Raw genomic sequence first — 23,311 nt, 5'->3', positions numbered from 1 at the left:
CCAATTTTCTCTATCTCAAAAATAGGTTTAAAAACTTTTTTTTTTTTTTAATTAAAAAAAAAAAATTTTGGCCGGGCCTCATGGCTTGTGAGATCTTAGTTCCCCAACCAGGGACTGAACCCGGGCCTTCAGCAGTGAAAGAAAAGACACCTAACCACTGGACCGCCAGGGAATTCCACGCCCCCACCCTGTGTTTTTATTTTTCTTTTCTTTTTCTTTTTTTTTTTCACCCTGTGTTTTTAATTACAAAAATTTCACATGTATGCAAAAGCAGACAGAATAGTAGAGGGTATCTTCATATATGCATCATCCACTTATAGAGTTATCAATTTATGGGTCAGTTTGGGTCATCTCTACTCATTACTGGAAAGCAAATTCCTTGTACCATACATTACTACATCTGTAAATATTTCAAGGGTATTTCTAAGGGATACACTCTTTTTACAAGCAACCAGAATTTCATTTAGCACCTTAAAAATAATAATTCCTATCATCAAATTTTCTGTACTGCCACCTCTTTTATATAATTGACTTTAAAGAAATATTGATTCATTAGGCTGCACTGGGTCTTAGCTGAGGCACACAGGAGTCTCGCGGGACCCTTTGTGTGGTACCCAGACTCCAGCTGTGGCCCACGGGCTCTGCACCATGGGCTCAGTAGTCGTGGGGCAGGGTCTTCATTGCTCCTTGGCATGTGGGTCTTATTTCCCTGACCAGGGGTTGAACCTTTGTTCCCTGCACCGCCAGATGGATTCTTAACCATTGGACCACCAGGGAAGTCCCCAGCATTAAACATTATTAATTGCAATGATTATTAATGGACCCACTAAACTTGCATTCTAAGCACTCCAGGGCTCTGAGCATGAAAATAGCTATTACTTCTGAGTGCTCGCTCTCTGCTTCCCAGATGGTGCTAGTGGTAAAGATCCTCCCTGCCAATGCAGGAGACCTGAAAGATGCAGGTTTGATCCCTGGGTCGGGAATATCCCCTGGAGGAGGAGGGCATGGCAACCCATTCCAGTATTCTTGCCTGGAGAATCCCGTGGACAAGAGGAGCCTGGCTGGCTACAGTCCATATCTCCATAGGGTTGCAGAGTCGGACACGACTAAAGTGACTTAGCACTATCTGCCTGGGATGTGCTAGGTGCTCTGCACCCCTGACAGTTGTTTACTGATATTTCTCACAAATATGCTCTAGGGTGAATGTCCTTATACTCATTTCGCAGAACCAGGTCATGGGGCATTGAGATGTTGCTGAGCCTGAAACCTGGCTTCTGTGCGCTTTTCTGGCTGGCTCATGCTGAGAAAACAAAGAAACGCTTTCCTAGTTCCCTCGCCAGAGATGCTGCTCAGAAAGCAGGAAGGAAGATGATGGGCAAATCACCTGGATCCTATTGATCAGCAATCAGGGTTGTTCATAAAACTGTTCTCTTTGCCTCCTCTTTTCTCCTCCTTCCTCTCACAATCCTTTGTACTTCTATGAAAATACTTTTCACACTGACTTATAATTAGTTCTGTCTGTTTGTGTCTCAAATTATAATTAGCAGGATGTCTTTCCCAGAGATGCCAGAAAATTCAGACTTGAGTTAAAATGTTGTCATGAGGCTAAACTAATTTACCAACCTGCTTTGTAGCACAGAACTAGTTAACGATATAGAGCAAACCTTAAATCTCATTAATGCTCCTGGTGTCTTCTCTTTGACCTCTCCTTCTGTCTAATTACAACAAGCTTCTTACCTTGCTCGGTTAAGCTTTATGATAATTTTGTTTGCCATTGTTTATGGCAACCAAATAGCTTGTTTAAAACGCCTCATTGCCTCAATGGCATTTAGAGACAAAGAATGAGTAACCAGGGAGGAGATATATATATCTCTCACAGCCCCCAAGCCCATCTGGTCCTTCAACATAGTTTTAATAAACAGGATTGCCAATTCTCCACCCCAGAAAATCTTTACAGGCCCAGAAATAAATTTAGCTGATCTCCAACCCTCTTTTCACATTGTTGGATTGGTTTTGAGTCTTTGGCAAATTTTCCATGAAAGACCCTAGCCTTTAAAATTTAGTTTTCCTAAAACACTGTATAAAGAAGTGTTAATTTTGCTTCTGGGAGACGATGTTTTGAAAAACAACCATAATTCAGCAATATGTGTTCTGTCATCTTCAAAGACAGCACCCACTGTGCACCGAAAGAAAAACACTGCTCACAAAAAAAAGGGAAGTGAGCTTTTTAAAGTCAATGACAAATGCGGCAAAACGCTATGCTGCAAAAATAAGGGAAATGAAAGGTTTATGCAAATCCTTTGAGAAAACATTGTTTTCAAAATAATATAGCTAGTCAAAAGCTAAAATCCTTCAAATATCTATTTCTTGGCCCAAAACATAATGGGTAGTGAAAATAGTATAATGGAACATCAAAAAGTACAATTCTTTTTAAAACAGTAGACACATAAAGAAAAATGATAATGCTAAAGAATAGTTAAAATGACACTACTAGACACGTCTTATGTAGTTTATAATTTTCCCCTTTGAATTACAGATGAAAAAAATTCAGGTTTAAAAAATATTTTGAATATAGATTCATTTCAGAGTACAGAATTTCTTTTTTTTTTTTTTTTGGATGTGTGGCTCTGCATGCAGGATCTCAGTTCCCTGACCAGGGACAGGCCTTGTGTCTCTTGCAGTGGAAGCATGGGACCCCGGCCCGCGTGCCGCCCGACCTCAGGGGAGTTCCTTTAAATGATTTTTTAAAAATGATTACTACAAATCTATTCTGGGGCAAAGGAGCTTTAAATTAAAATACATTTAAATCCATTCTTACACTGTCATTTTCTACTGTGGCTTTCTTAAAGGACTTAAGACTTGCCTTTCATTTAACCAATTAAACAGTTTTTCCCACCTATACCAAATTTCCAGACTTTCTCTTGGGTGGGCATAAGTAATGACATGAAATATTGTCTGATATGAGAAGGTATTTACCTTCAAAGCCCTACAAATGTTTAATAGAAACCTATATGCTGGGAGGGATAGGGGGCAGGAGGAGAAGGGGACGACAGAGGATGAGATGGCTGGATGGCATCACCGACTCGATGGGCATGAGTTTGAGTAAACTCCGGGAGTTGGTGACGGACAGGGAGGCCTGGCATGCTGCAATTCATGGGGTCGCAAAGAGTCGGACACGACTGAGCGACCGAACTGAACTGATATGCTTAAGTGGGAATGTAAAAACTCACTGTCAAAAAAAATCCCCTCAAAACCTCAGAACGACTCTTTACGACCCCATGGACTGTAGCCCGCCACGCTCCTCGGTCTGTGAAATTCTCCAGGCAAGAATACTGGAGAGGGTTGCCATGCCCTCCTCCAGGGGATCTTTCGGACGCAGGGATCCAACCCGGGTCTCCTGCGCTGCAGGCAGATACTTCACCGTCTGAGCCACCAGGGCAACCCTTTTACATTAGAGGCTTCGTAACTAATATGATTATTAAAAGATTAAACTATCAATATATGAATTGACACCGTAATTTACCTAAGGAGTACGTTCTCCCTGTTGGCCCCAAGAAGCCATTCTGTTTCTTTTTTTCACTGCGGTAAGACAAGCATAAAACAAAACTACTATTTTAATAACTTGAAAGTTCGGCAGCGCTAAGCCCATTCACCCTAAACCCACGGCTCAACACCTCCCTGTGTTTTTATTTTCTGGATTACCACTAGGGGGCGGAAGAACACAGCGCTTCAGCCGGCCTCTTCGCGCCACCTAGCCCACGCATGCGCTTCTCACCTGGGGCAAGGTGAACGGGGGCGGGGCCGGGGCGGGGCCTGGGGGCGGGGCCATTGACGCCGGCTCGGCGCCGGCATTGTGACGTCAGGTCGCGCAGCCGGGCTGGGACCCGGCGCCGGCTCGCTGAGGCGCTTCCCGACAGAGTGACGCGCCGACTCCCCTCCCCGCGGCCAGCCCGCCCGCCCGCCCGCCCGCCTCGCCGCCGCCTCCTTCGCTCCCTCAGCGCGGGCCAGCGGCCGGGGCGGAGGTTCGGGGGCGTCGCGGCGCCGAGAGGGCGGGCGGCCGGGCTTCGGCGCGCCCGGCGGCCCGGGTCCAGCGGCCGGTCGGTGCGCTGCGGGCGGGCGGGCGGCGGCGGCGGCGGGCGCCGGTCTATATGGCGGCGGCTCTGTCGGGCCTGGCTGTCCGGCTCTCGCGCTCGGCCGCCGCCCGCTCTTATGGGGTCTTCTGCAAGGGGCTGACCCGCACGCTGCTCATCTTCTTCGACCTGGCCTGGCGCTTGCGCATCAACTTCCCCTACCTCTACATCGTGGCTTCCATGATGCTCAACGTCCGTCTGCAGGTAGGTGAGGCACGCCCGCCCGACCCCCTGTCTCCCCCCGGCCCCCCGATCGTCCCCGAGTGCCGGTCCGCCCCGCGCCGCCCGGTCCACCCTCGCCCAGGCCGTGAAGATGCCGCCGGGAGCTGCCAGGCTGGATGCCGAGTGTATGGCTCAGCACCGTGCCTTTCTCCCGCAGCCACGCGGGAGAAAATCCCCGCAGAGGTCATTGTTGACTCTGTTTTCGCAGAAGAGGCGGGGTGGGGTGGGGGCGTGGAGCGGCAGGCCTCGAGTAAGGTCCTACAGCGGGCTCACGGGCTCTAAAGGCCCTGGCCCTGAAGAGGAAATTGTGAAAATGACTGATTGGGGGTGCGGGGGCGGGGAGTGCGTTTACGGTTGACTTTTCTAGTTCCCAAACTTTATGCTGTGAAAGCGATCCAAACTTAAGGTAAATTAATTAATGTTAATCGATATTCTGATGGAGGTATCATGTTTATTATCCTGGCCCGGGGTAGAGGGTGATGGTGGTGAAAGGAGTGGGGGTGGTGATGAGGAAAAACGAGGTGTAAAGACGTGGAGAGGCAAAGGTTCAGAGGCCTGAAACAGTTAGATGTGAAGTAGTACACACACCCACACACACCCAGCACCCTGGAGATCATCTTTGCTATCAAGGATTGACGTTTCTACCTCCCTCAAATTCCAGATGCCTTTTTCTGGCGGAGTGGAAAACCGTCAAATTGAGAATTATTTGTTCCTGAATGTGTCATAGATGGCCAAGTGCTGAGCATCTCTTGGGTTCCGTTTACACATGGGGGAGGGTCTGCTGTGTGCAGCCTAGGGCTCTGTGATGGACAGGTCCCTGTTCTCCAAGAGCTGACGGTCTGACAGTACTTAGGGGAAACCTGAACAGGACTATGCAGTATTGACATGGGCGGGGCAGGAGTTCTCTTTTTTCCCCTGTGGTTTGACTGTGCCTGTGTGCTAAGTCACTTCAGTCGTGTCTGACTCTTTGGGACCTCATGGACTGTAGCCCACCAGGCTCCTCTGTGCATGGGGTTCTCCGGGCAAGAATACTGGAGTGGGTTGCCTTACCCTCCTCCAGGGAATCTTCCCTACGCAGGGACTGAAAGTCTCTATGTCTGTTGCATTGGCAGGTGGTATCAGAATAGAATTGTCTCAAAGCCTCTCACTGGTGACATAAAACCACCTATTGACCAAAACTGAGTTAAGGTTAGTTGGGATGAACCGGCCTCTCTATTTCAGGGTCCAAATTGAGATTCTTTTGTGTGAACAGGGGCTTGTGGCATCCTTAAGTGGTGCCAAAGGAGTCAGAAACTCAGGTAGATTGCATCAATGAGCAAAGAAGGTGCTGGAGTGGGAATAGAAATAAGCCAGAAAGCCTGTGCTCCAGCCTGTAGTCACCAGCCAACTGCTGTGTGCCAGAGGCAGCCATTTCCAAGAGAAAGTGGAAATCCTAATTTTTAAATATCAACGTAACAAAAGATAACCTTTGTGGGCAAAGCAGAATGTGTCAGGAGGCTATATCTGACCGTCAAGCTCCACTTTGGAAACTTTTGTTCCGGAGTTACTTGTATAATTTGCAAGCTTCCCAGGTGGCACTAAATGGTAAAGAACCTGCCTGCCAACGCAGGAGACATTAAGAAATGAGGGTTCTGTCCCTGGGTCGGGAAGGTCCTTTGGAGGAGGAAATGGCAACCCCCTCCAGTATGCTTGCCTGGAGGGCCACAAAACATAGGGTCACAAAGAGTTGGACACGACTGAAGTGACTTAGCACACACTTAGCATGTAAAGTCACAAGTAAGAGAAAATCAACATAATGTTGAAAATAGCCAGTTGTGTACCATAAAAAACTCACCTTTCTGATTATGTCCACTTAGTTACTTTTGACCACCCTCTAGTCCAAGCTGCCAAGGTGCCTCCATCTGTTCTCCCCAGGGCCCTTGGAGACGTCTTTTTAAAAATATAAATCAGATTGTGTCATTCCTTACAAGAAAAAAAAGAATCCCAAACTGCTTGCCACTGCGCGTGGAATGCAGTTCACCTGTTTCTGTCCTGTAGATTTGACTCCCGTCCACCTTTCTGACCTCTCCCTGGCTCGTTCTTGCTTGCTCTCTGCGTGTCTTGCTCTTGCTTGCTTGCGTGTCTCCTCTCTGCAGGCACCAAGCCTCTTCCTGCCCCTGGGCGTTTGCACTTGCTGTTCTGGCCACCTCGAGCACTCCTCCCTGGCTCTTAGAATGCCAAGACGCTTCCACTCCTGGGTTCTCCTTTCAGAAGGGTCTTTTGGGATCACATCAATAAGGCGTGAAGGACTCCATTCCTGTTACGTTGATGAGGGTTTCCAGATCTCCCAGTTGTTCGTAGGCCAGTAGGGGAAGCTCTGGAAAGGTTGCTGAGATACAGATTTCCTAACGAGGAGTTTGCACTGTCATGATTGAGGGTGAGCGCACTGTGGAGGTGGGGGGTTGGCTCTGGGACGCGTGGTGCCGGCAGAACGGAGAGCCGGGGACGCTTGCCGCACGTGACGCCCGGTCCACAGGCAGCGCAGCTTTAGAGAACCGTGGAAGCTGAACACTCTGGCTGTGGAGCGCGGGGCTTATTTTGCCATTTCGGGTGTGAGTTGGGGTGGGGAGGCGCAGACAAGGCGGTCACTAGGTACTTTGGGGGAGGGCTGCCTGAGAACTGTGAGGATTTCCGATTGTGGACTGTCGACAGCCCAGCCCCTGCCTTGTTCAAGGGTCGCCTGTATTTGCAAACTGGATATCTGACAAGGATTAGTGTTCAAAACACGTGAAGAGCTCTTACAGCTCAGCAACAACAGCCCAATTCAAACATGGGCAGAGGGCTTGATAGACATTTCTCCAAAGAAGATACACTAGTGGCAAGTAAGCCCAGGAAAAGGTGGGCAGTTGGAACGTGTTTGTGGGCAGCCAGGCCACCGGCCATGGTGAGGACCTGAGGCATGGTTACAGTGACCTCTGAGCCCCGAGCCCCAGCCTGTGACTTCAACCTTGTGGCCCCGTGGGACACCCGGAGGCGGGGCCCTGGTGGCCAGGCTCCCCTTCCCATCCCAGCCCTGCAGGGTGCGGACATGGCGTCGCCCTGCTTCCAGGCCCTGACAGACCCATCCGGGCCACCTTCTCTCCCTGAGAGTCACGGCTCCTTCCATCTCCCCCCGTCTGCCCCCGTCCTGTCCCAGGGACACTTGTGGGCCTGGAGGGTGAGTGACTGCTCGTCTCTCACAGGCAGAATCTCCTTGCCTGGACCTGGGGACCCCAGGCCAGCCTTAGTCCCCGGAAGCCTCTACTCACTGCTCCAGCTCCAAATCCGAGCCCAGCTACACAAGCTGAGAAGCTTCCCATGCCCAGCCTTCGCCTGACCTGGCCCTGCTCCCAGGAGGCCTCTCTTCTGCCAGGGAGGCGATAAAACCCAGTGCTGGGGGAGAAAAATTGGGAAACTGCAAGTCAAAGCCACACTAAGACTGGCTGTTATCAGGGGAGGGGACAGCGAGGATGTGGAGAAGTTAGACCCCTGTGCACTGCCGGGAGGAATGGAAGGTGGTGCGGTTGTTGTCGGAAGCAGTTTCAATTCATTCAGTCACTTAGTCGTGTCTGACTCTTTCTGACCCTACAGACTGCAGCACACCAGGCCTCCCTGTCCATCACCAATTCCTAGATCCTACTCAAACTCATGTCCGTTGAGTCAGTGATGCCATCCAGCCATCTCATCCTCTGTCGTCCCCTTCTCCTCCTGCCCTCAATCTTTCCCAGCATCAGGGTCTTTTCAGACGAGTCAGCTCTTCGCATCAGGTGGCCAAAGTATTGGAGCTTCAGCATCAGTCCTTCCAATGAATATTCAGGACTAATTTCCTTTAGGATGGACTGGTTGGATCTCCTTGCAGTCCAAGCGACTCTCAAGAGTCTTCTCCAACACCACAGTTCAAAAGCATCAATTCTTCAGCACTCAGGTTTCTTTATAGTCCAACTCTCACATCCATACATGACTACAGGAAAAACCATAGGTTTAACTAGATGGGCCTTTTTGGTAAAGTAATGTCTCTGCTTTTTAATATGCTGTCTAGGTTGATCATAGCTTTTCTTCCAAGGAGTAAGCGTCTTTTAACTTCATGGCTACAGTCACCATCTGCAGTGATTTTGGAGCCCCCAAAATAAAGTCTCTCACCTTTTCCATTGTTTCCCCTTCTATTTCCCATGAAGTGATGAGACTGGATGCCATGATTTTAGTTTTCTGAATGTTGAGTTTTAAGCCAACTTTTTGACTCCCTTTTTCACTTTCATCAAGAGGCTCTTTAGTTCCTCTTTACTTTCTGCCATAAAGGTGGTATCATCTGCATATCTGAGGTTATTGATATTTCTCCCGGCAATCTTGATTCCAGCTTGTGCTTCATCCAGCCCAGCGTTTCTCATGATATACTCTGCATATGAGTTAAATAAGCAGGGTGACAATATACAGCCTTGATGTACTCCTTTCCCCATTTGGAACCAGTCTGTTGTTCCATGTCCAGTTCTAACTGTTGCTTCTTGACTTGCATACAGATTTCTCAGGAGGCAGGTCAAGTGGTCTTGGGAAGCAGTTCAGCAGGTCCTCAAAAAGCTGAGTACAGAATCACTGTACGGTTCAGTGGTTTCACTGGGGGGCGTACCCCGCAGAGTCTGAAGACGGACGCAGGCCCTGGTGCTCCGGTGTCCCAGCAGCACTGTTGGTGATTCCCGTGTCTGTCCGCACGTGAGAGGACAAACAGAACGTGTGAACCTTCAGTGGGATCTTTCTCAGCTTTGAAAAGGAATGAGGGTCTCACGCCTGCTACAACTTGGATGGACTTAAGGGACGTCATCACATAGACAGAACATAGAAGGTGGTGGCCAGGGGCTGGAGAAGGGGAACGGGAGTTGTTGAACAAAGACACTTCTCATTTGGATGAAAACGTTCCAGAGCCATGTGGTGGTGATGGCTGGTAGCCTTTATGCGTATTTTGCTGCAGGTTTAAAAGAAGTGCCAGACGAGTGATTGTGCCCTTGGTTGTAGTGGCAGTGTTAAGTTGCCACCACAGTTTCTTAAGAGCCTGTCCTTTTTTTGGCTGCGCTGGGTCTCCGCTGCTGCGAGGGCTCCTCCCTGGTTGCGGTGCCGAGGCTTCTCTTTGCAGTGGCTTCTCCCGTTGCCGAGCATGGGCTCCAGGGCTTTCGTGCTCCAAAGTTGTGGGGCACAGGCCTAGTTGCTTCGAGGCACGTGGAATATTCCAGAACCAGGGGGTCGAACCCATGTTCCCCCCAGTCCATTGGCAAGCAGACTCCAGCCACTGGACCACCGGAGAAGTCCTGGACATATGTTTTCATTTCTCTTGGTTATATGCCTAGGGTTGGAATTGCTGGGTCATGTGGTAACTTTGTGTTCAACCAATTCAAAAAAATCATTCTTATTTCCTGTGAGAGTGGCAGGGGAGCAGGGAGACCCTTAGATGAGTGGGAGAGAGGCGTGTCCGTGATTCATCACGGCGATGCCGGGGAGGCCCTGGAGGAGGTTGCATCGTGGGCATATCTTGGCATTTGAGCCAACAGGCTTGCCTGCCTGAAAGGACGGGGTGGTGGGAGAGAAGTGCTCGTCTGCATCTCTCTGTGTGCGCTGTACCTGTTGTTGGCCCGTTTTTCTGGTGGGTTGTTGGTGGGTTTCTTGAAGCTTTGTCAGATAAGAATTGTCTGTTGATAAGAATTGAAAAAATTTTCCAGTTACTATGTTTTTGATTTTGCTTATAGTGTGTTTTTGCCATACTGATGTTTTATGTAGTCAGATTTAACAGTCATTTCTGACTTTCGGGTTTTATCCTAGTTAGAAAGGCCCTCCCAACTGTAAAGATACAAGGAATTCACTTGTAATTTATTCTGGTACTAATACATCACGTCTTACTTTTACATGTAGAATGTTGGAGTTTATCCTGGTGTGTGGTGTACGGTATTGATCCATACTGACCTGTCTCTACCTGCCGCAAGGAAGCTTGTGCATGTGACGGTTTTGTCCTTGTCCCTACGTTCACTGGAAAGCAAGCTTCTGGAAGACAGATCCTGTTTTGTCCACTTGGTGCACCGTCCCCATGCCTGTGCTCAGAACAGCACTGGCGTAGCTTGGGCTCTGTGAACACTGGCTGATTGAATCTGTAGCAGAAAATACCGCAGGTGTGGAATTCCCAAAGGAAAGGTTATAGTCATTAGTAAGTTATCTTTACAGTCATGCCAGCTCGCCCTCCTCGGAGGTCAGCGTCCTGGGTGCCTCCTCGGGCAGTGCCGGGGCCTCTGACGGCTCCCAGCCCCTGGCCGCTCCCGCCTGGACCTCCGCATCTGTCCCCCACTGCGACGTGCTGGTCCACGCTTGGGCCACTTTGGTCGTCCAGGAGTCACTTCTCTGTCCTCTGTTTGACAGACTCCCTCTGTTGTGTTTTGTCACTGGTTCCCTCTGACACTCTTTTTTAAAAAATTAACTCAAAAAAAAAAAAAATTACCTAATTTTGACTGCCCCAGGTCTTAGTTGTGGCATGCAAACTCTTAGTTGCGGCAGGCGGGATCTAGTTCCCTGACTCAGGATCGAACCCGGGTCCCCTGAATTTGGAGCATGGAGTCTTAGTCACTGGACCACCAGGGGAGTCCTTCCCCTGATGCTCTCGCTGGTAGAGATGCTCATAGCAGCTGTTTCTCGGCTCACGCAGGACAGCAGGTGCCCCCTCTCGCCCGGCCGGGTGAGCACACCCTGGTGCCTCTGGGTGGCGGCCCCAGAGCCGCCTAGCGGGCAGGTATGGCGTGGACCCTGCGTGGTTCACAGCAGGGCCTGGGTCCTTGGGGCCGACTCCCTGCGCTGGTGCTCGAGGGCGGCGCAGAGGTGACCCGGCCCTTCCTCTTGCTCGTCCTCTAAGCGGTGTGGCCAGCAGAGCAGTTTGTCTCAGATGCTTTCACGGTGAGCTCAGCGGTGGGCAGGTCTGCCGACGCCGCCTCGGAGAGCTGGGAGTGGGCAGCGTCACTCCGAGGTGGAACCGGAAAACAACACAAGCGAATGTTTGTGCAAAGCAGAGACAAGGCCAGTGGGTACTGAAGTGGGGAGGGTAAATTAGGGCTATAGGATTAGCAGGTTCAGACTACCATGTACAAAACAGGTAAGCCACAGAATGTGTTGCACAGCCACCTCCTATAGTAACTTTGATTAGAGTATCATCTGGTAAAATAGTGAGTCGCTGTGCTATGCATAATATTGTAAGTCCGCTGTACTTCAATTAAAACCCAGCCGTGAAGCCAGGTGGCCTTGGAGTGTGGTGCGTGAGCTGTCCCCAGGCAGGACCCCCTCCCCGCCGGTGGTCGTCCAGCCGAGCCGCCGCCGTGCATTCAGCTGTGTCCCCTGCCCACCCCACCCCACCCCCCTTTGGGAATAGCCTTGCCGGCTGGCTTTCAGTGGCACAGAGGCGGGGGTATTTTTAGTTTCCAGAGCAATGGTATCCAGACCATCATGTCCCTGAGGCCATTAATAGCGCAGGTTGGGGAGGGTAAGGTGACCGCACCAGGGGGCGCAGCTGCCGAGTCGGGTCAGGCCTGCTGTCGCCCAGCAGGGCCGCCGCCTCCCTGGCGGGGATCCTTGTGGCCCAGGTTGCTCCTGTCTGCCCCGAGGTCGTGAGCCCGACAGACAGCCTGTTTCCCTCCACACCTCGCTCCTGCTGGCCGCTGTGGTTCCGAATTCAACTGTTGTCTGTTTTGGGGGGCGCGCAGGGGGCAGGCACTGGTGAGGGAGGTCAGGAGTAGGATCAGGAATTTACTCCCAGCCCTGCACTTTATTTTTCTTGCACCATACTGTGTTTTTATTTATTTTTAAAACTTTATTTGTTTATTTTTAATTTATTTTTGAAAAAAAAAATTATTTTTGACTGCGCTGGGTCTTCACTGTGGCACATGGACCTGGTTGCCCTGCTCCACGTGGGAACTTCCAGACCAGGAATCAAACCTGTGTCCCCTGCATTGGCAGGCAGATTCTTAACCCCTGAACCACTAGGAAAGTCCTGAATCACACTGTCTAGAATTTCAAAATAGACTTCCCTCATTTAGGGGGACGGGGCCTCAGTTTTTGTGGATATGTCCGTTTGCCATAATTTATGCTGCTTATTATTTTGTAGGTCTGGGGGTTGAGAGGGGGAGATGATAGCTGGGCGGAGGACGGTTCATTGTGTAATGGTACCTGCTTTATTTGGCAAGATACAGTGTACCAACGCATACACAGCACAGTGAGAGCAAACCACAAAAAATACTGCACAGATGACTCTGTTTAGAGATGACTTGGAAGTTATTTCTGGCTCTCAAAATATAAGTAATGTGTGTAACCATCTAATACCAAAAATCGTCTGGTTGAGGACAAGAGCCAAAAATGTTTAACTGACCTACTGAAGCCTTTGTAAAGAGTATTGAATACATAGTTTATTACTGAATTTACTGAAGAGCTAGGTCTTTAGTAAGCAGTTATTCTCTCGTTACTTGTTATCATTCAGTCAGTAAGTCGTGTCCGACTCGCCAAAGTATTGAAGCTTCAGCTTCAGCATCAGTCCTTCCATTGAATATTCAGGGTTGCGTACATGATCAGTTTGTCATTATCGAAGGTGTGATTACGTTAGGGTGTCTTGTTTAAAACATTGTAACAGTTGTGACAACACTTCATCTTTCCGAGCTGTACTAAGTTCTCCTATAAGGACATAATAAAAGTAGGTAGAAGCCAGTTTTCCTGAGAGTTGGCCCATATTAAGTGACCTATTTTTCTTAATTAAAAAAAAAACTGTTCTAATATGTATTAAAATATATTTAGGAATGCTTCCATTTCAGGAAAACAGTCATTTTTAGTACATTTCAGATCAGTAAAATTAAATGTAAGGTTTAAAATAACGTGCTTTGGAGAGTTAATTTAAGAGAAGTTAGGTTTGCCTTGGTGAACTGTGAGTGTTGGCTGTGCTTTGTAACTTCTTGTAGTGAGATATACAAACATTGAAATACTAGGTTGTATGCTTGAAACTAACATACTTTATGTCAGTTATATATCAATTAAAAAAAAAATCTGGGGACATCCCTGATGGTCTAGTGGCGAGGACTCCACACTCCTAGCGGGAGGGGCGCAGGTTCCATCCCAGGTAAGGGAGCTAGGTCTCACACACTACAACTAAAGATCCAGCGCAGCCAAATAAATATTCAAAATATAAAAAGATAATTGCACGTTATGTTTGCATATAGTTTTATGCTGCTCAAATGCATTTGTGTCAGTGTTATATAGAATAATACTCATCCCTGTACAGAGTATGCCCCGAGGAGACGTGAGGGTCCCCGGGGGCTCAGTCATAAAGAATCTGCCTGCTAACACAGGAGATGTGGGTTCAGTCCCTGGGTGGGGAAGATACATGGACAGAGGAGCCTGGTGGGCTATATATAGTCCATGGGGTCCCCAAGAGTCAGACATGACTTAGCAACTCAACAACAACATAAGTAAAGTTGCCCATGATTCCTTAAAAGTGGCTTGTCATGCCTGAGTCACTGAGTATCATTCTCAAATAGGACACTCTGGGTAAGGCCTTGGTTGCCTGATTGAGTCATCTAGTTTATCTTCGTTAAAGGCAGCCACTTTTTATTGAACCTGTGCAAATAACTGCATTACCATGAAAAGTGCAGAGCCTCAGTACATATTTAAGTATTTTTAGGAAATACTGCATTAATCAAGTTCTGTTCTTTTTGTTGTGATTTCTAATTGGTAGGTTGACATCCTGTTTTCTATCACAGTGTGGGAATCCTTGGTACTGGAGACTGTCAAAGAGACCTTCATATTTGCTGGGAAATACCTGGTGTGTGTGGACTCTCTGGAGACCCCGTCTTCATTATTACCCTGTAATTTGTTGGTCTTTTCCAGGTTCATATTGAGATCCACTGAAGGCCTTCCGCGGACTGACAGGCGTGTCCTGGGGCTCAGGGTGTCAGAGACACAGCATGAGGGACGGACGCAGGCCTTTCTGCACCCACGTCGCGGAGGAGCAGGGAGCGGGTGCCGCCTCGGACAGAGCCTTGTGCAGAGAACTGTGGAGTGAGAGAAGGCAGGAGGGGAGCCCTCGGCCCGCAGATGGCGCTTCCCGGGTGAGGAGACCTGCGGTCGCTGCCCGGGGAGATCCACGAAACGGGGAGTCGTCACTGGAAACAGAGCTTGACCTGCGTGGGGCCAGCCCCTTGCTTTGCGGTGGCCTCGAAGTACTTCCACGGTGGCAAGAACCAGTACAAAGAAGTTCAGCCTCAGCTGCCGCGCAGAGCGACGCTGCGGGTCTGTCCTCGGCTCCTGCAGGGGCGCGGTGTGCGGGGCCGGCCCGAGGCGCTGGGGAGGCTCCGGGGATGGACTGGCCATGGGCAGCGCCCATGCCCACTGGCGGCCACAGAGGACGGAGCCACGGCGGAGAGCCCTGGGGGTCCAGACTGCTGGGCCGGCAGAGAGGGTCCACAAAGGGGGATTCTGAGGATGATCGGCCCCGTGCTTTCCTAGAGAAGCTGGACTCTGCGTTGGCACCCTCTTGCCTGCGAGCCATCCTGCTGCACGCACATCCCCTAATATTCTTGAATGATGAGATGAAAAGTGTTTTCCCTGACCATTCAGAGCCAAGAGTAGAATACAAGAAAATGCTTTCATGGGAAGAAAGCACCTCAGATGATCTGCAGATAACAGTGGCGTCACTGGCTCCACAAGCTTTTGAATGAGCAAATCTGCTGTGCCAAGGTTAAGGTACAGGCAGAACAATAAAAATAGCGAGACTAAGCGCTCTCCTCGAATGCTTTCTTTTGCGTTAACTCTGGGCACACACGGCGCGGCAGTGAACCTCTGCTTTGATTCGTGTGACCAGACAGACTTAAAGTCAGTGGGACTTAAACCCACAGAAAGCTGGCTGATACGGAAGGAAATCTCCGTGCTTGAGAGACATTAAGGATTGGGAAGCCGTGCCAAGGAGGTTATTGATATTACCTTATACACCTATCAGACTAGAATCAAAGATGTAACAGCAAGTTTTAAGTTTACCTTCAGCACCCATCCAGCAGGGCTGCCGTCCCAGGCACTATCTCTCCAGCCTGTTCTCTGACCATCTGACGAGAGTAGATACTTGTAAAAGTCAACCCTGCTGGGCTTGGTCTGAGCCAGGCCAAGTTGATGGTAAGCTGTTGTTATTTCTGTGTTTTGTAGAATAATTTGAGCAAAAAGCTGATGTCTTTTCTCACATCCCTTTCCTTACACTTGACATGCAGGCCCTACGGTGAAAGTTGCAATATTAACATTACCTTTAGATAACCCTTCCTCAAACTAGGAACCCTGGCAGTGTTACCCACAATAAAAAATGAGCTCCACTGGAGCTCAGTCTAGAGAAAAAAAAAGCAAGTATTTCCCCTTATAGAAGGTCTCCAGTTTCTAGGAGTTGAGAGATCTCCTACACTAATTTTTTCTGAGATAACTCCTTTTGCCGTGTGTTGATGACTTCGATAACAGGCACTGAAGAGCAGAAGTTTCTAAGGAGTCCCAGAGTAAGACGTCCCCATTTTCGGAATTATTGACTGCATATATCAGTTTATATTGTGTGCTAAATTACTCTGCCGTGTGCTATGTTAGTGTTCTGGGGAAATGAAAAATAAAACCTGTTCTTTAGCATAATAAATGTCTTATTTTACGTGTGTAGTCTTGGTTCCCTTCGTCTTTATTATTAATGCTGCCTTCCTCATACTTCAGTCTGTTTGTGAAAAGTTTTTCACTGATTTAGAAGATTGGAAGCAGAGAATGAAAAGCAAAATGTAAAATTACTCTGGAACTCAACTCTCCAGATAGAAAGAAATAATGTCTTATGATCCTTGTGGAGTGGGGTGCTCACCCTCGTGAAACAGTGGTCTGCAGCCAGTCTCAAAGGACACCGACCCGACTGCCCCAAGAAGGCCCTGGCCAGTGGACTACCCACCTCAGGGTCGTGGATGGGCGGGGAGACGAGATGGCACATTGCGGTGTGTGAGAATGGGACCGGCTTCCCCGTCAACACCCTCTCCCTGTCCCTGGTCCCTCCCCACCCCCACTTTTTGTTGTTGTTTTAAACTCTACTTTGAGATGGAAGTTTCCATGACACATCAGCTGTCTTTCTTTTGTAAACCCCAAGTATGTGAATTTTCAAACAGTTGCAAAGAACAAATTCAGAATTCCCTATTTAGCATTAACTAAATTAACTTGTGGCGCTAGTGGTAAAGAATCCATCCCGCAAGGCAGCAGACGTAAGTGATGTGGGTTTGACCCCTGGATTGGGAAGAACCCCTTGAAGAGGGCATGGCAACCCATTCCAGTATTCTTGCCTAGAGAATGCCAGGGACAGAGGAGCCCGGCAGGCTGTGGTCCATGAGGTCGCAAAGAGCTGGACACGACTGAAGCGACTTAGCACACACAAATTAACTTGAAGTGTTTTCATATAGTTAGGTCAGAATAAGGTGAGAATAAGCTTTTTATAAAAGCTCTGTGGAAGAGCTCACAGTAACTTTTTCCTTACATTATTTTTTAGTACACATCCACTGCTGACATTGTTCCTTTTGGTGTTCTGCTGTCTCCAGGTCTGTCCAGAGGTGGCCTCTCCTGTGGAAAGTTCTGGGGTAGAGAGGTGATGATAAACGTAGCGTATGAAACCTATGAAGTTTCAGGACTGTGAAAGATGGCCATCTATAAACAGTTCTATTTCCGAAGCAATTAGAGAAATAAGATACTCTTGAATAAATTGTTTCCATGATTGAATTATAAAAGGATCGCTCATTTGAAATATTTTAAGTGTATCATTTTGGCAGTGAAAACCAAGGCAAGCCTGTTTTTAAAGTTCTGATGCCTATATGCATGTTCTTCTTTTTTGCCTTAATGGATTCTGTTCTTAAGGACTAAACAGCATAGTCACTTTAAATTTAGAAACAGGGTATAGTGCAAAATCGTGGACTTGGTTATTCACATTTGGAAATCATGAAGTCTTTTTCGCATGGAATGGATGTTGAGATCTTGAAGTGATTATGAAGTTGCCAGCCTGTAGAGAATAAAAAATTAAGAAGCTTGTGTTTACATCGATTATTCTTACATGACTTGATTTTATAGCTAGGAAGCAACACATGTATTTTGGAGCTTTGTGTGTGTATTCGAGGCCATTCCCTGTAATTTCACACAGAATAAGAAATGTGGAGACTTCCCTGGTGGTCCAGTGGATAAGACTCTTGAGTTTCCACTGCAGGGGGCCCGTGTTTGATCCCTGGTCAGGGAACTAATTAAAATTTAATTAGAATTGAAAGACGGTCCTTGGAAGAAAAGCTATAACAAATCTAAACAGTTTATTAAAAATCAGAGACATTACTTTGCCGACAAAGGTGCATATAGTAAAAAAAAAAAAAAGTGCATATGGTCAAAGCTATGGTTTTTCCAGTAGTCACATATGAATGTGAGAGTGGGCCCATAAGGAAGGCTGAATGCGGAAGAATTGATGCTTTTGAACTGTGGTGTTAGAGAAGACGCTTGAGAGTCCCTTGGGCAGCAAGGAGATCAAACCAGTCAATCCTGAAGGAAGTAAGTCCTGAATATTCATTGGAGGGACTGATGCTGAAGCTCTAATCTTTGGCCACCTGATGTGAAGAGCAGACTCCTTAGAAAAGACCCTGAATCTGGGAAAGATTGAAGGCGGGAGGAGAAGGGGACGACAGAGGCTGAGATGGTTGGATGGCATCACCGACTCAATGGACATGAGTTTGAGCGAGCTCCGGGAGGTGGTGGTGGACAGGGCGGCCTGGCGTGCTGTGGTCCACGGGGTCGCCAAGAGTTGGATACAAACAACAACAGCAGGGACCTAAGATCCCACAAGTGGCTCGGTATGGCCAAAAAAAAGTGTGTTTTAAGATTCACTTTGCACTTCCCTGTAGATAATTTTAAAATTCTTCTTAAGCTTTCCAAGGAGAAGAAGTAGAAGGAAGGGATCTCCTAAACCATCCATATGAACTCAGAGCTGGAACTGGCTCTCCAGCACCAGCCAGTGCTGGAAGCTTGGAAACAGCCCAGCCAACTCATCCTCCATACGTTCAATGTAGCCATTTGAAGCTAGAGGCCTCAGTAAGATGTCAGGATGGTTGCTTCTGCTTCCAGAATGTTACCTCTTTTTTTTTTTTCCCCCAATTTTATGGAAACTTGGATGCACTGGACCAGTTTAAACAAAGCATCTGTTCACGTTTCATTTGTACTTCACATTCTGCAAACTTCACAGAGCTGTGTATCTACTTGACTGAAATGTGATTAGAAAACTTGTTTGCCAAGGGCCTGACTGCTTCCTAAAGGTCGTCTTCATAGGGTTAGTTTCCTTTTTCCTGAAATGAACATGTGCCATTGAGTGGAAGGCATCTCGGAGGACTGGTGGCTTCTGGTAAACAGCAGTTGTTGAGGGAGCAGGCGTGGCGGTTCTGCTTTGCCTGCGTTTTGAGTGGCTTCCTTACAGTTCATTTTTTAGCTTGCTTGGGTGTGTAACACAAGGGATTTTTACAGGGAGCTGTGCCTTGTCAGTATAATTCTGCAGTTAACTTGAATGTGTTTAGTTGTTTTTTTTTTTCAGGAAGTGGACTTAACTTGTTTTTCCTTCCCCATTTACCTACAGAGCATTGTTTCTATCAGAAACAGGTAATTTGCTTCAGAATTGGAAGTAGGCTCTGTTTTCCTTCCTTTAATGCTGGTCTTGTGTGTTTAAGATTACAAGCACTTGCCACTGCTGTTTGTCCAAGGTGATTTGGAGAAAGCATCCAGTCTCTGTGCTCCTTATTTTTTTTTCCCAAGAGTGACTTTTTTTTGAAGTCTTTATTGATTTGTTACAGTATTGCTCCTGGATTTTTTTTTTTTTTTAAATGGTTTTGTTTTTTGGCCAGGAGGCTTGTGGGATCTTAATGCCCTAACCAGGGATCAAACCCACACCCCCTGCATTGGAAGGCAAGGTCTTAACCACTGGACCACCAGGGGAGTCCCTCTGTGCTCCTTTGCCTTAAATTGCTGTATTAGTCATTCTCCAGAGAAACAATAGAATCTACAGGTACAGATACGAGGAGATTTATCACAGGAATTGGCTCATGGGATCATGGAAGCCGAGAAGCCCCGCTGTCTGCCACCTGCGGACAAGAGACTCGGGGAAGCCAGACATCATCCAATCCAAGTCCCAAGGTCTGAGAACCAAGGGCGTCCCTGTCCACAGGCAGCAGAGCAAAATCGCCCTTTCTCATTTTTGTTATAGTAACTTCTAGTGTTTTGGATGATGGCCACCTGCATTGATGAGGGTGATTTTTTTTTTTCATATTAAGAGTCCTGAGTTTTATTTAGCATCTTATCGGAGGCTCTAATAAGAGTAAAAGAAAATGAAGATCAATTTCACCTTTAATTTTGAGTCTTGCGATAGCGAAAGCACATAGACTGTAACAACCTTGGGAATATGAAACGCCTCATCAGTCAGTCGTCTCTCAGTCGTGTCCAACTCTTTGCGACCCCGTGGACTGCAGCATTCCAGGCTTCCCTGTCCATCACCAACTCCCAGAGCTTACTCAAACTCATGTCCGTTGAGTTGCTGATGCCATCCAATCATCTCATTCTCTTTCATCCCCTTCTCCTCCCAAATTCAATCTTTCCCAGCATCAGGGTCTTTTCCAATGAGTCAGTTCTTCACATCAGGTGGTCAAAGTATTGGAGTTTCAGCTTCAGCATCAGTCCCTCCAATTAATACTCAGGACTGATTTCCTTTAGGATTGACTGGTTGGATCTCATTGCAGTCCAAGAGACTCTCAAGAGTCTTCTCCAACACCATGGTTCAAAAGCATCAATTCTTCGGGGCTCAGCTTTCTTTATAGTCCAACTCTCACATCTGTACATGACAACTGGAAAAATCATAGTTTTGACTAGACAGACCTTTGTTGGCAAACGCCTTAGAGTACACAAGAAAACACTATAAGGACTTCTTGTCCAAAGGAGGTAATCTGAATATCTGCAAAGTTTTTCTAATCTGAAGACTCCAACATCCGTTGTTCTGTTTTTCCCAGTTTTAACCTGGAACTCCAGACAAAACAAACAATACAAAAAGCTTTTCTAGGCAAAGGGGTCTCTCCTGCTACCCTTGCTGTGTAGTCACTAAGTCAGTCGTGTCCAACTCTTTTGCAAGCCCGTGGACTGTAGCCCGCCAGGTTCCTCTGTCCACGGGGTTTCCCAGGCAAGAATACTGGAGCGGGTTGCCATTCCCTTCTCCCTGAGGAGGGTGATCTTGACTCAACCTGCAGATTCAATTGCTAATAATCTCTTCTGGAAATACGCTCCCACACCTAGAATGCATGTTTTACCGGCTATCTGGGCATCACTTTACCCAGTCAAAGTGATGCGAAATTAACCATCACAGTTGCATCGCTGCCTGTTTTCAACTGAGTTCTCAGATGCATCACAGAGTCTAGCTCTGGGTTCCCTGGTGGTCCAGAGGCTGCGACTCCGAATTCCCAATGCAGGGGCCCCGGGTTCGATCCCTGGTCAGGGAACTACATTCCCCATACTGCAACTAAGACCCGTTGCAAGCAAATATATAGATAAATATATTTAAAGTCTAGTTCTTTGTAGAACGGCTAAGGGGATATCGCTAGGACATGGCGCTGTTTCTTGTCAGTCCCATCAGCCTTCTATGACCTGATAAGGACTCGTGCCTGTTCCGAAAAACCTCCTTTATGAGGGTGATCTGAGCAAAGAGGGGAACTGGCTGAGTTTCCATGCAGCTACTTTGTTCTCTATGGGGCAAGTCCAAACATACATATGTCTGAATTCACTCAGAACTTCAGGTTGCAGCGGTAAGGGAAACACTCATTTTCCAGCCCCGTGGTGCCTTGGGGAGAGAAGACTGAGGCAGATTCTGGTCCCTGCGTCCAGGTGAGTGGCAGGCAGGGTTCATCGTTCAGTTACTGGTCACATTTCCTATTCCACTGTGTAAGATCGAGATTTTTATTATATTAAAAAAAAATTATTACTTTAAAATCTCTGTTTTACTTATTTGGCTGCATTGGGGGCAGCACGCAGGCTTAGTTGCTCCAGGGCATGTGGGGTCTTAGTTCCCTGACCAGGGATCTAACCCACATTCCTGGCATGGAAGGTGGATTTTTAACCACTGGACCACCAGGGAATTCCCTCAAGTAACTATCAAGTGGCCTTTTTCACTCTGGGCAAATTCCAACAGAACATTCTGTCTCCCTCTGAACAACTGAAATCAGCCCCAGGGGGTGGGGCACCGCTCCCCAGACTCTCTGTTTTTAGTAATCTTAGTAATTCAGGGTAATTTCAGTGTAGCTGCTGGCTAATTCAAAGGGAATGAATGAGCGGGGTGGAAAGCCAGCCCGCAGTGGGCCTGTGAGGTCCATTGTTGCCACAAGAGGGAGCCACGTGTTCACTTGGGGAGTGTTGTTTCAGGGAAGGTCTTGTTTTTTTCTTGTTTTTTTTTCCTTCTTCCCAGTTATTTTGTTTATCCAAATTCTTACGCAAAAATGAACGTGAAAACACAGGCATAGGTTCAGTTCATTGTGGTTTGTTAAGCTCAGTGACGGTGATAAGACTGAAACTAAGTCAACACCCACAGCTGGTGCTCTGAAACCAGAAGGTCCACGTGTTAGAAAATGAATTTTGGTGGTTTTGTTTTTCTTTGGGAGAGCGACTTTCAGTATGAAACCACATTTTCACCCCGTATCAACAAGAATGGTGGTTTTGTCAGCGTGTTCTCTTCTGCCCAGAGCAGCTGAGCCCTGACAGGTCCCTTTAGAAGGGTCAAGGTCTAGCTTGGACCCACAGTCCTGAGCCCTGTCCACGTGTGAGAGCTTCTTGGAGACCCTTGAAGGGAAGCTTGCCTCCCCATACGAGTCATTTCTTCACTACAGAAATCACAGCTTTAGATTTCTTTGGCGGCTCATCGTGAAATCCTTTTAAAACGTCAGAATCTGTTAAAATATTGGGAGCTGCTATTATTCTATAATGTCAATGAATGATTGCTCCTTCTGGTGCATTTTGGTAAAAGACCTACTGGAATTTTTTAACATGATAAATTGTGATAATAGATATATATAAATAGCGTACCAGTGATTTAATTCTTGGAAACGTTCTGAGTACCACTTAGGACTTATTAAAATAAAAGCAGTTTGTTTGAATAAACTCCAGGCTTCCTCTTTGTGAGATATTTCCGTTCGGGTCTCTTGGGGAAAAATTGCTCGGATATTGTTCCCTCTCTCCTGCCCGATTCAGACACGTAATATTCAAAGCTCCTCAGAGATTTTGCAAGATTCCAAAATCTGGCCTGAATTTCTTGCAAAACTCATGTCTTTATGGTATGAAGCTCATGTATTTATGCACATGGTTCGTCCCCATGTTTACAGTTCTCTTAAGGTGTTTTAGAATGAGGATGTTTTATTAAAAGAGAAACTAACAATAATGTTCAAACTCCTGAGAACATCCTTTTGTGGACCTCCCAGCTCTGCAGCATGAAGGGGCAGCTGGCCAAAACAGTCACTCAGTCTTCAGAACGATGGTTCTCATTTCAGTACCAAGGACGTGGAGGCCAGACGGCCTAGCTAGTGACTGGCAGACACATGATTTAAACAGTTACCGACTTCCCTGGTGGTCCAGTGGTTAAGAACCTGCCTGCCAATGCAGGGGACATAGGTTCGATTTCTCCTCTGGGAAGATCCCACAGCTACAAGGCACATGAGCGCCAAGATTAAAGGAAAAAAAAAAAAAGATCTTGAATGAATATAAGGTATGGACATTATATCCAATAGGGTAGAAGCTACTACAAGTGATTACTTAAGATTTTTCTCAAATGTATTTAATTTTTTAAATTATGAAAGTATGATAGTACATTTACAGGAGACCTGGAAACTACAGAACAAGATTACATATAG

At 47.4% G+C, this 23,311-nt stretch overlaps 1 protein-coding gene and 1 long non-coding RNA gene across 2 annotated transcripts; one reads left to right on the top strand and one right to left on the bottom strand.

Moving 5' to 3' along the window:
• The first annotated feature begins 3,883 nt into the window (after positions 1-3,883).
• On the top strand, positions 3,884-16,049 carry LOC122701906 (small integral membrane protein 10-like protein 2A). The gene is made up of 2 exons (XM_043915340.1): positions 3,884-4,334; positions 14,256-16,049. Exons 1-2 carry the CDS (start codon positions 4,149-4,151, stop codon positions 14,274-14,276), a joined length of 207 nt encoding a protein of 68 aa, XP_043771275.1. The 5' UTR covers positions 3,884-4,148; the 3' UTR covers positions 14,277-16,049.
• On the bottom strand, positions 9,928-10,883 carry LOC122701907. Its single transcript, XR_006343146.1, has 3 exons — positions 10,840-10,883; positions 10,314-10,495; positions 9,928-10,042 (listed from the first exon to the last, which is right to left on the bottom strand). It is a non-coding gene; the product is annotated as an uncharacterized LOC122701907 (long non-coding RNA).
• Positions 16,050-23,311: the final 7,262 nt, after the last annotated feature.

Source organism: Cervus elaphus, chromosome 10 (assembly GCF_910594005.1).
Source record: "Cervus elaphus chromosome 10, mCerEla1.1, whole genome shotgun sequence".
NCBI classification, from domain to species: Eukaryota; Metazoa; Chordata; class Mammalia; order Artiodactyla; family Cervidae; genus Cervus; species Cervus elaphus.
This window is presented reverse-complemented; position numbering and strand designations above follow the sequence as displayed.

Excerpts from the sequence above, each read along its gene's own strand:
- LOC122701906 (XM_043915340.1), top strand. The coding sequence starts at position 4,149 with ATGGCGGCGGCTCTGTCGGGCCTGGCTGTCCGGCTCTCGCGCTCGGCC. Across the intron at positions 4,335-14,255 it reads TGCTCAACGTCCGTCTGCAG|GTTCATATTGAGATCCACTG; the intron begins GTAGGTGAGGCA and ends GGTCTTTTCCAG.